This window comes from Chrysochloris asiatica, unplaced genomic scaffold, assembly GCF_000296735.1.
Source record: "Chrysochloris asiatica unplaced genomic scaffold, ChrAsi1.0 scaffold00050, whole genome shotgun sequence".
In the NCBI taxonomy this organism is placed as follows: Eukaryota; Metazoa; Chordata; class Mammalia; order Afrosoricida; family Chrysochloridae; genus Chrysochloris; species Chrysochloris asiatica.
Genome location: NW_006408568.1, coordinates 7018639 through 7031720, shown reverse-complemented (window position 1 = coordinate 7031720; position 13082 = coordinate 7018639). Strand labels below are relative to the sequence as shown.

At 44.0% G+C, this 13082-nt stretch overlaps 1 protein-coding gene across 1 annotated transcript in view; it reads right to left on the bottom strand.

The window, feature by feature from the left end:
* The window catches only part of IQSEC3 (IQ motif and Sec7 domain 3), a 194584-nt gene that overhangs the window by 68747 nt on the left and 112755 nt on the right, over positions 1-13082 (bottom strand). The window contains exon 3 of the mRNA XM_006862699.1: positions 5237-5516. Coding sequence (XP_006862761.1) covers positions 5237-5516 — 280 coding nt within the window. The remainder of the gene's footprint in view (positions 1-5236; positions 5517-13082) is intronic.

The following is a 13082-nucleotide window of genomic DNA, read 5'->3' as shown; positions in this document are numbered from 1 at the left end:
ACCCTCCACTTTACCAAGCATGAAGTCCTTCTCCAGGGACTGATGCCTGCTGATAACATGTTTAAAGTATGAGAGACGAAGTCTCACCATCCTTGCTTCTAACAGGAATTCTGATTGCACTTCTTCCAAGACAGACTGGTTTGTCCTCCTGGCAGTCCATGGTATTTTCAATATTCATCACCAACACCATAATTCAAAAGCATCAATTCTTCTTTTCTCTTCTTTATTCATTGTCCAATTTTCATATGGCATATGAGGCAACTGAAAATCCCATGGCTTGGGTCAAGTACACCTTAGTCCTCCAACTGACATCTTTGATCTTTAACTCTTTAAAGAGGTCTTTTGTAGCATATTTGCCTGATGCAATACATTGTTTGATTTCTTGACTGTTGTTTCCATGAGTATTGATTGTGGATTCAAGCAAAACATATTCTTAAACAACTTCCATTTTCTCTGTTTATTATGATGTTATTTATTGGTCCATTTGTAAGGATTTTTGTTTTCTTTACAGTGATGTCCATTCCATACTGAAGGTCTTTGATCTTCATCAGTTAGTATTTCAAGTCCACTTTGCTTCCAGCAAACAAGATTGTATCATCTGTATATCACAGTTTGTTAATGAGTCTTCCTCCAATTCTGATGCCATGTTCTTCATATAATCCAATTTCTCAGACTTTTTGCTTAGCATACAGATTGAACAGGTATAATGAAAGGATACAACCCTGGCACATATCTTTCCTGATTTAAAATCATTCAGTATCCCTTGTTCTATTCTAGCTGCCTCTTGGTCTATGTACAAATTTCTAATGAACACAATACCTATTCTTCATAATGACATCCATAGGTTGTTATGATCACACAGTCAAATGCCTTTGCAAAGTCAATAAAGCACAAGTAAACATCTTTCTGGTGTTCTCTGTTTTCAGTCAAAATCCATCTGACATCAGCAATGATATACCTAGTTCCATGTCCTCTTCTGAATCTGGCTTGAATTTCTGGTAGCTTGCTATTGATGTACTGCTACAACCTTTTTTAATGATCTTCAACACAATTTTACTTGCATGTGATATTAGTTATATTGTTTGAAGATTTCTGCATTCCATTTGGTCACTTCTCTTTGAAATGGGCACAAATATGGATTTCTTTCAATCAGTTGGCCAAGTAGCTGTCTCCCAAATTTCTTGGCATAGATAAGTAACAGCCTCCAGTGATGCATCAGTTTGTTGAAAGATTTCAATTTGCATTCCATCAGTTCCAGGAGCCATGCTTTTTGCCAATGTCTTCAGTGCAGCTTGGACTTCTTCCATTAGTACCATTGGTTCTTGATCATATGTTACCTCTTGAAATGCTTGGACATCAACCAATTCTGTTTGGTACAGTGGTTCTTTGTATTCCTTCCATCTTCTTTTGAGGCTTTCTTCAACATTCATATTTTGCCCAAAGAATCCTTCAATATTGCAAGTTGAAGCCTGAATTTTTCTTCAGTTCTTTTGGCTTAGAAATTCTCAGTGTGTTCTTCCCTTTCAGTTTTTTAACTCTAGATCTTTGCACATTTCGTTATAATATTTGACTTTGCTTTTTCAAGCTGCCCTTTGAAATTTTCTGTTCAGCTCTTTTACTTAATCATTTCTTCAATTCACTTTAGCATTCATAACAAATTTACATACAAAAGCAAGTTCCAGAGTCTCTTCTAACATCCACTTTGGTCATTTCTTTCTTGCCTTCCTTTTTGTATGATGTTTTTTATGTCATTCCACAACCTTCTGGTAGTCAGGCATTAGTGTCTAATGCATCAAATCTGTTCTTAAGATGGTCTCTAAATTCAGATGGGATATATTCAAGGTCATATTTTGGCTTTCATGGACTTGCTTTAATTTTATTCAGCTTCAGCTTGAACCTGCATGTGAACAATATATGGTTTGTTCCACAGTCAGCTCCTGGCCTTGTTTTGGTTGACAACATTGAGTCTCTCCATCATCTCTTTTCACAGACACAGTCAATTTGATTCCTGTGTATTCCATCTGGTGAAGTCCATGTGTATAGTCACCCTTCAGGCCTGGAAAGAAACTCACTATCATGGCCCAACTTTCAGCCAAGCAGTAGATAGGTAAATAGGGGGAACAACACCACCAGCAACAACAACACTAGCAACATAAACTCACTATGAATGATGGACTAGTCAGTCATTCAAAATCAAAGGCGCAACATGTACCTAAAGCCAAAGATGAGAAGGGATAGAAAGGCAAGTGGAATGGAAGTAGGAGCCATAGGGAGGAAGTGGGTTAATTGTTATTCCATGGAGGGAATGGCAATCAGTGAGATGAAACAAAGTGTGTTATTTGTTTAATATACAACTGATTATCTTGTCTGAAATCTTTCACTCAATATACAATGAAAAGTTTTTTATAAAATTTTCTATTATGCAATCTCCAGCATAGTTTCTATCACCAAAATCATATTTTCCAACTACTGATCCTTCCTCTTAGTTTCCAACTTTCGCATTGTAATCACCAGTTATTATCAATGTATCTTGATTGGATGTTTGATCAATTTCAGACTGAAGAAGTTATTAAAATTCTTCAGTTTCATCATCACTGGCTTTAGTGGTTGATGCATAAATTTGAATAATAGTGGTGTTAACTTGTCTCCCTTGTAGGCATATTGATAGTATCTAATCACATACAGCATTGTACTTCAAGATAGATCTTTAAAAGCTCTTTTTTTTTTTTTTCACAACAAATGTGATGCCGTTCCTTTTTGTCATTCCAGCATAATAAACCATGATTATTGGATTCAAAATGGCCAATTCCAGTCCGTTCCAGGTCATTAATGACTAGATATTAATATTTATATGTTCCATTTCATGTTTGATGACTTTCAATTTTCCTAGATTCATACATCGTCCATTCCAAGTTTCAGTTATTAATAGATGTTGACAGCTATTTCTTCTCATTTTGAGTTGTACCCCATCAGCAAATGAAGGTCTCTAAAGCATTGCTCCAGTCACATCATTAAGGTCAATTCTACTTTGATGAGGCAGCTCTTCTTCAGTTGTAGTTTGAGTGCCTTCTATCCTGAGGAGCTCATCTTTTGACAGTATATCAGACAATGTTTCACTGCTATCCTTAAGGTTTTCAGTGGCTAACTGCTCAGAAGTGGTCCACCTCACCTTGTCTGTCTTTGTCTGGAAGCTCATCTGAAACCTGACCACTATGGGTGGCCCTGCTAGTATTTAAAATACCAGTGACATCGTTTCTAGCATCACAGAAACACACGAGCCACCACAGTATGACAAACTGAGATTAGTGGTGGAGGAGCTAGATAGACAGACAAATAGCTGTCATGTAGTTGACAGTGACTCGTGATAGAGACCTTAACATACAACAGGATGACACACTGCCCAGTCCTGCATCACTCTCATGATCACTAGCATGTTCACATTCCTCATTGAAACTACTGAGTCCATCTCACCCTCACTGGTCCTCTACATCACCAAGCATGATGTCCTTTTCCAACAATTGATCCCTCTTGATGATGTATCCAAAGCAAGTGAATTGGACAACATTCTGTTGTGACACATAAAGTTTTCATTGGCTGATTTTTGGAAGTAGATCACGGGCCTTCCTTACTAGTCTGTCTTAGCTGGAAGCTCTGCTGAAACATTTCTACCACTGGTTTTGTTGTTGTTGTTAAGTGCCGTTGAGTTGACTCTGACCCATAGCGACCCTGTATAGGGTTTCCAAGGAGCAGCTGATGAGCTTGAACCACTGACTTTGCAGTTCAAACAACTCTGCAGTTTGATGCATTAGCCCACAGCACCACACCAGGACTCCTCTACCACTTGTAGCTCTGCTGAAATTTGAAATACTGGCATTGCATCTAGCATCATAGCAACATGCAAGACACCACAGTCCATCAAAAGAAAGAAAAGTGATTTGTTTGACTTAATTCAGTCTTAGTGATCTTTTTACCAGTTTCTCTTCCCAACATAAACCTTGCCCATTGGGTTAGAATTTGTTAGAATTTATGCATTCTAGAGCCAGAAGAGACCTTGGAGGTGGTGCAAGGTCTAATTTCTAATTTTGCTGATGAGGAAACCATTGTCCAGGGTGCTTAACTGGCATTTCCAAAGTCAGTTAATTATAAAAAGAACAAAACTGGATCCCATGTCTGTGTCTCTGAGTTCATTGTTCTTTCTCAACAGTAGCACATCATAATGTCTTTCTCTGCGTTTACATGTACAAAGGTGCACACACACACACACACAGACCTTCCTCCAGACTCCCAAGTGTCCACCAAACCAAACCCTAGCATTATCTTTTTCTGGGGGCAGGGGGCAGTTAATGGGAACCCCATGACTGGCTACTTTCCTCTCCTGCTTCACAGAATACAAGAGGTAGGTCCCCTCATGGGAGTTGGGCCCCGACTCTAGGCCTCTATTAGGCCCCAACCCAATCTGGGTTAATCTTGGGAATTCTCAGTCTACCTAGAGGAAGCTACTGTCCTTGCACTTCACTTGAGCTGTGTGTCCCTGGCATGGCACTTGCACCTTGGCCAGGCATTGAGCTAGGAAGTCCCGGTATAGCACAGTAGGATAAGCACTAGACTGCTAACTGTGAGGTAGGTGGTTCAAACCCACCAGCCACTCCTCTGAAACCCTATACAAGGTTGCTGTGAGTTGGAAATGACTGGATGGCATTTAACAACATCTTTTTTAAGCATTGCTTGGATGTAGAGACTTCCCCAGAGAATAATCACCCATATACCTAGTAGTTTGTGGGGCAATTTAGGATCCCTGTGCCACATAATCCAAGGGCAAGGCATTGCAACGGCTCAATGTGTCCCTGCCATGTAAAGGCCCTAAATAGGGATGTGGTTATGAATCAGACTGTGAACTGCAAGGTCAGCAGTTCGAAACTACCAGCTGTTCCACGGGAGAAAGATGAGGCTTTCTGCTCCCGTAAAGAATTACAGCCTTGGAAACCCTGTACAGGGTCACTATCAGTCGGAACCGACTCCACGGCACATAACAACAACAACAACAATATGGCTGGGTGCCAAAGGGACTGGGCCGCAGGGAAGGCAGGTTAAATGGCTCAATTTAGGAGAAGCTGTGGCAAAAAAGGTGTGCCTGCAGAGAGGGTGGGCCCAGATGGGGAGATCACTAGTAACCTGGACAGCCCCCAAAGGCAGGACCCTCACCACCCTCCCCGCCCCCCTCGGAGGCCCTGGGTACCTGTTTATTCTTTAGGTCAAGGGAGAGTTCGTAATCAGAGGCGGCAGGGGTGTGGGAGCAGAGCGCAGTCACCAGGGCAGGCTGCAGCTGGCCTGGGGAGGCCGCACGGTGGGGGCCAGCCTGCGGGGAGGCACCCCCCACCCCTGGCCGCTCCTCCTCCTCCTGCAGCTCCTGGACTTGAGCCTTCAGGGCAGGGGCACTGGGTCTGCCGGCTGCCACCGCCGCCGCCGCCACCACGGAGTCCTCCATGCCCCCACCAGCCTGGGCGCAGGGGCCGTCACTGTAAACAAAAGGCAATGGTGCTCGGTTGGGGGAGAGGAGGATGGAGTGCATGTAGGTGCAGGGCGCGGGGGTGGGGGAAGATTGGGGCACTCTGACCTGGTCTTATCCACAATGGGCCCCTCTAGTGGTGGGGGCTGGTGGGGTGTCTCCTGCAGTCTCCTTCAGGAATAAGTTAGCATGGCAAGGAAGAACAGGGCTAGGAGGACCTGAACTTACAGGAGAGTACACCAGGCAGAGGGAAGGAGTAGCTATGGCAAGAGCTCATGAGCCTCCACTTAAAAGCAGTATAGCAGAGTAGTTAAATATAGACTGCCTGGGTTCAAATATGGGCCCTGCCTCATTAGTTCTATGACCTGAACAGGTTACTTCACTGTACCTCTGTTTTCCCAACTGTAACAAAAGCATAATAATAGTACCTATCTAATTGGAACATTGGAAAGCTTAAATTAGTTACAGTTCTTAAGACGATACCTAGCTCATGGTCACTGCTACACACCAGTGCTACACTAAGTGCTCAATAAATGAATGCTGAGGAATGAACTAAAGAGAACCCAAGGACCATGTGGATGGTCTTTGTGGTGGATAGTGATAGAACATCAGGGCTAGATGGGGTCTTAAAGTCATATAGTGACAGTGATGGTAATTATCAGTGGTCTGGCTCTGAGGTCACTGGCTTAGGTAGCTGGGAAGAAGCTGCACCACAACTGAGCCAGTTCGTGTTTATTACAGTCTTGGCATGGGAATAAGCCCTTCCAGAGTGGTTGAACTCTGGCTTTTAGGGACTGGATTTACAGGGAGGAGAGTTCTTGCCTTGTTTGGTTTAGGCAAACATTTGTTCTTTCCTGGCCCCTCTCTTCCAATGGAACCACTAGCAGGCTGAGCCCTGGTTGCTGCACCCACCTCTCCTAAGAAGACACCTCACTAGCTGGAAATCCCACACTCCATCCAGCCTGCCTAGGGGGAGTTGGTTCACTCAGGTTACTTCCCTCCCCGGCCAGTCCTCCCTGCTAAGTTGCCTACTCTATGAAGCCTTCCCAGATGACTCCAGCTTTCTTTGCCCTATCTCCTAGAACACAAAGGCCTATCCATTGAGTGCCACTGTCTATTTCATACAGCAGGTTAGGCTCTACCAATGTGTGCTCTTTCTCTGAGCCTTGGTTTCCTCATCTGTATAATGGAAGTACTGTTGTAGTTGTTGTTAAGTGCCATCAATTCGGTTCCAACTCACAGTGACCCAGTACAGGGTTCCTGAAGAACAGCTGGTGGGTTTGAACTGCCAGCCTTGTGGATCGTAGTCTAGTCCTGCTCCTACAGCGTCACACCAGGAGTCCAATAGAAGTACTAGCACCTACCATATGGGGTTGTGGTGACAGGCAAGAGTCAATACGGTATTTAGCCCAATGCCTGGCACAGAGTAAGTGCTCAGTAAGTGTTAGCTCTTATTCTTATAACTTCTCAGAAGTCAGATTCTGAGTTTGGTCTGATTCTCCTCTCCCTATTTAGTGTCTAGCACAGTACTAGGCAAACACTAAGTGCTCAATAAATGAATTCTGAGGAATGAACTAAAGAGAACCCAAGGACCATGTGGATGGTCTTTGTGGTGGATAGTGATAGAACATCAGGGCTAGATGGGGTCTTAAAGTCATATAGTCCAGCTCTCCAACCTCCCCTTTTAATAGATGAGGATCATGGAGCCCAGGGAAGTGGGGTGGACTAATACAGGAGGGTTTGGAAGCCTTGGGGCTTATCTCTTCCAAGACTCGCCTCCAGATAAGATGCCTAAATCATGCCAGAGGAAAGACCTCTTCCTGTTACTTCCCCCCAACCTTAGAATAAAGAGAGGTATTTTTCCTGTGCCCAGTGCTAGAAAAACCAAAGATGGGGTGAAGGATCCTTTCTTCATTCAATCCCCATCTGTCCTCTCAGCGCCTTCCTTCTCCCTTACCCAAATACAGGAGAGCTCATTGGCCAGCCCTAGCAAACAAGGAGCTTTTAACACCCTAAGGAAACCCTCACTTCCATTCATGTTTCTTTGCCCCGCCATTTCTTATATGACCACCAATCATAGTTGGATGGAACGCTAGATAGCTTTGTTGTGTTTTTTCACTATTGTTACCAGGAAATTCATTTAAAATCTCACTTTGAGTTCTTTTGTTATAGTACATGCCCATTGCCCATTCACCTCCCATCAGGAGACATGGAAATAGCCCTTTTCAGTCACTAACACAGCCTGGAGGGCAGCATTCAGTCCAACCATCACTTCTCCAGAATATGGCATTTATGCCCAGGATCTCTTCACCCAAAAAGGTTTTCAAGACTCTTCAAAGAACTGGTAGCTACTCAGAGCTACAAAGAACTTTAAAAATAGACTTTTGCTTTCTTTGCTTGCTGCAATGTACTTGGCAAGAGTTGAAGTCCCCTCAATAGCAGCTCTCAGCCAAAGATGATGAGGGTTCATGGGTAAAGACCCCAGCTTCCTCACCCTTCAGTGAGACAATCCTGTGGTACATTCTACATCATCTCCCAAATGTCCCCAGTAGAATTGAGTCCAGTTGCCCAAGTAGTGACCTGATCAGTAATGAACCCTGTAATGACTTCTTTGTCTTCTATGTCTCATTTCCCCACTTTCCTGTAGGCATTTCTTGGAATCACCTTGCCCCAAATAAACTACTTACATTAACATAAAATGAAAAAAAAAACAAATGAGAAACAACCCTTTCTTTTTTGGTGAGCCTTTGTCTATAGACTACTTCTCTGGGTATCGACAAAGACTCCGTATTTATTCATAAGGCCTGGGAGTTAGGAGACACCTCGCTGCCATTTCCAGCATGCACATGCACATGTGCACACATACACACATATTCATGGACATGCAATGTTTCTAATTAGTTCTGTGGCTTTGGACAATTCGTGTCCTCTTCTTAGACCTTGGTTTCCTCACCTGTCACATAAGGGAAACTTGTTCATCTCTAAGGTTCCTTCCATCTTGGACATTCTTGGAGCTTCCAGCTTGATCATTCCAACAGTCCAACAAGGCCCACCAGTCCCATGGTTCCAGACTCTCTGGCTGGTGGAGCCAACTCTGCCTTTGTCCACCAACATGCACAGGGACCTGGGAGACTGCAGCCTTCCCAGTTATAGCAGGAAAAGGTGTTGGATGAGGGACCCTGTCCTTGCATTTCCTTTCCTGGATTTCCCTATAGATTTGTGTGAGAGAAGCTGGCTATGGAACCTCAGGACTGCTCTCCTAAATATCACATGCTTTAAGGTTGTATGGTGTCATTGTTGTTGAGTGCTTTTGAGTCAGTTCTGACTCACAGAGACCCTGTATAAGGCTTCCAAAGGATGACTGGTGGGTTTGAACTACCAACCTTATGGTTAGCAGTCCAGTGCTTACCTAACAGCACCACACCAGGACTTCTAAGGCTATATTGTTGTTGTTAAGAGTCATCAAGTTGGTTCTGACTCATAACAACCCTGTATAGAGTTTCCAAGGAGCAACTGGTGTTGAATGGATGACCTTGTGATTAGCAATCCAGTGCTTATTTTATAGTGTCACACCAGAAATCCAAAAAGATTATATGTTGGTTGGTGGTTATGTGCTATAGAGTCGGTTCCGATTCATAGTGATCCTGTACAGGGTTTCCAAGGCTGTAAATCTTTATAGGAGCAGAAAGCCTCATCTTTCTCCCACAGAACAGATGGTGGTTTTGAACTGCTGACCCTGTGATTAGCAGCCCGATTCACAACCACTACGCTACAAAAAGGTTATATAGTGGAGGGCAAAGAACATGGGCTTTGGTGTCAGGCAAACCTGGGTTAAAAGTCTAGCTCTGCTTCTTCCTATGTGATCTTGGGCAAGTTACCTAACTAACCTCTTTGTGGCTCTATTTTCTCATGTGTAATATGGACCTTTGTCTGTGAAGAATAAATGAAGTATGCAAAGTACATAGTGCCTGGCACACAGCAATCCTTGATAAATGATGATGGTGGTAGTTTTCTGAGCATGGAAATCCTAAAGGAATTCCAGAAAAATAACATGGAGAATTCCTAAGGGGAAGGAGTTCTCAATATCTAGCCTTACTATCAACCTTCACAGAACAGAAGCAATGGGTTTTGTTCCAATTCATGACCCTTCCCAGACCTCCAAGCTGACTCCCAGAATCTGTAAAGAAAGGAATGAAGCTGGACTGGCTACCTTGATGCTTCCCCCCATTTCCCATCCACCAGAGTAACAACATAGTGATGGGACCTTGGTCTTGGGTGCCACCAAGTCATGGGATCTTGATCTCTGAGGAATCTGTATGTACAATTACCTATAGGAATGTCCCTTGGCTGCACTCATCACAATGCGGAGCATTCCCTTGGTGGACATTTGCCCAGTGTCCATTGTGTGGATTTGTGTTTTGGGTACTTTTTCAGGGAGCATTGGAGGCATGAGCGCTCAAAATCTTGTGTGATGACTAGGCACCAACAGTATGTTGTTGACCTTTTGTTGCCCTTGCTGTACTTTGTCTATATATAGATATGGTGATAGTGTGCCATGGAGTCAGTTCCGACTCATAGCGACCTTGTACAGGGTTTCCGAGGCTGTAAATCTTTTCGGGAGCAGAAAACCTCATCTTTCTCCCGCGGAACAGCTGGTAGTTTTGAACTGCTGACCTTGCGGTTCGCAGCCCGATTCATAACCACTACGCTACCAGAGCTCCTTATATATAAATATAGCACACCCTCGGAAACCCTGTACAGGGTCGCTATGGGTCGGAACCGACTCGAAGGCACTTAACAACAACAACATAGATATATAGATGGTCCAAGAAAAGGGGTTATAATCTTCATCCTAAAATGTCATAGCTGGAAGGACCATCTATGTCAACTTGGAGATCCTCTACTTCAGCCCATAGTTTCTTATGGTACTGAAAACTCATTGCTCCTGCACCCAGAACATCACTTTCCCAGGACAAGGACTGTGACCCTTTAGCTTCCAGAGTTTGCCAGGTTGACCTTATATTATGAAGTTGCCATCCTTAATGGCGTATTTCAAGTTGCCATATTTCGGGCAACCTGACACTTGGACAAGAATTATGTGAGTGGGATCCACTTTGTGATCTGGATAGTTGCTTGTGAGCCTCTCCCCTGAGATCCTAGAGAGTGATCCTGATCATTTTGGCTCTCTTGGGCCCCATATTCAGTTGCATGAACAGATTCCTTGACTGGAAGCACAACAGCCTGAAGAAACTTAGGATCATTGCTAAATTATGGAAGATGCTGCCAACAAGAGAATTCAGTGGGTCAGAGCACCCAAATGCAAAAGCAAAAATTGAACATAGGTAGCATCAAAGTGGGGTGAGGGAGGATTCTTAGGGTTGGGTTGTGATTGGGTCCACAAGGCAATAGCAACCTAAGGCATCAACAGAGGTAATAGCATACACAGGCATACAGGATTTGATGGAAAGTGAAAGGCTTTGAGAAATTTGGAGGACAAGCAGTTGTTCAGAAGAATACATATGCCCAGACCAGAAGGACCCATGTGTTGGAAATAAATGTCACATCAGAGGAGGGCCATTCATGTGGGAAGCTGGCTTATGCTCAGAGGGATGCTAGGTGCCCACTGAAAATACCTGGTCCTGAACACATGTGATTCCCCTGGGATTCCAGTGACAACTTCAGCTTGCTTATTATCTCTTCCATCAGATGTTTTAATGCCAATTTTCTGCTCAAAAAACACCCTACTGCTGGTGGAATAAAGTGTGACATTCAAGATCTTACTCCCATCTCTCTTTCTAGCCTCATCCTCACCTTGTGACCTATCCACTCTGTCCACATTGAAACTCTCCTCAAATCTATGGAGCCTTCTCATGTCACCAAACCTTTGCACACAATTACCCTCTCCCTGAAGTGCTTTCTGTCCTTCACGCCCTCGGCCCTTCCATCTACTCCTTTCTCTGCATTGTCAGTTCTTTCAGGACTCACTCTGCCCCCAGGAAGAATCAGTCCCACACTTCCCTGCACTCTAAGAATTCTTGGCACTTCCCTCCATTTCAACAATAATCACTTTGTGCTCTAATTGGGTTGGATCATAGGACATGTTTAATAAATATTAAATTGATGGGTAGATGGATGAATGAATGCCATTTCATCTCCACTACTTTCCCAAAGTCAGAGATACTGGGACTCAGATCCTTCTTCAAGACAGGCCTTCTTGCCCAACTGTTGGGAATGCCTACTGATGTTAGTCCCATCAGGGATTGTCCCGGCTCCAGAGAGCTGCCTGATCCAACCCATATCCAGTGTCTGGTTGAGGAATGATAGTCATTTTGACGAATGGGGCAATTCTAAGAGACCCTTATTTCTCCATAACTTGCTGTGGAATTGGCTGAAACTGCTGTTGGGCCTTCTTCTTTTGCCCCATGCTATTACCCAAACACCCTTCCATAAATGCCAATCTCAAGGGCACTCCTTAGAGAATATTTGGCACACTGAACTCCTAGAGAACCCAATTTGTAACAGATACCCAACCTTTCTTTTCTTTCATTTTTCTTGATAGCCAAGATCACCCTGGTCTCCCTGCCCCCCCCCTCCCCGATCATTAGAACTTTTTCTGGTTTCAAGACATCTTTGATGAGACCTATGGTCTCTTTCTAGGAAAATGCACATAATTTTATACATGCCACATTTTACCCTACTTCAGGGGCCTTATAGACTCTAAGGATCCCAGGCTCAGAACACTACTACTTTATGGTAATGTTCATCCTTGTACTCATGCCGCATTTGTTGAATATCTTTCATATGCTGAGAACTGTGTAATTGTGTGAGCTCTGCTCTTACAGAGAAAATGGTTGGGTACCACATAGCACAAAACTCCCCAGAGACTGGTTACTGCTTATACTTAACAGTCATGGAATCCTCTTTCAGTGGTACGAGAACTTGAGTGGAGTGAGGCCCCTGCTTCTTCAACTAACTGGTTAGGTGCCTACATTTTCTGTACCTCAGTTTTTTAACCTGCAAGGTGGGCATTTGAATTCCTCCTATACAAGAAAGCGATGAAATGCCCCCAGTCTGGGATTCTGCCACAATGTGAAATATGACCTTTCCACAGGAGTAGTTTTCATATGCTGAGAACTGTGCCAAGGGCTGTGTAAGCTCTGATCATACAGAGAAAATTGTTGGGTATCACAGCCCAGAGCTCTCAAGATACTCTCATCATTATCCTTAGCACTTACTGAATCCTGCTGGCTGAGAAGAGTGTGCACCTGGCCACACTCAGTAGCATGTCTGCTCATGCAGTCTCCATCAGGGGGTTGATGCAACATGGTGTGTTCTCCCTGGGTTCCCACACAGACCCTGGCAGGCCACACTGATAGAAGCTAGAGGGGGCAGGAACATCTGAAGGGCTGAGTGAGAGCCAGAAGAAGATGGGAGCAGAGCCTCAACTTTCTAAATACTCCTGTTTGGTGAGGGGAAAACTGCAGAAAGGCAAGGAGGGACTTTGGCCCCCATCTCTCCCACCAGAGGCTGACTTGGGTGGCTGTCAGTTGTTGTCAGGTGCCATCGAGTCGGAACC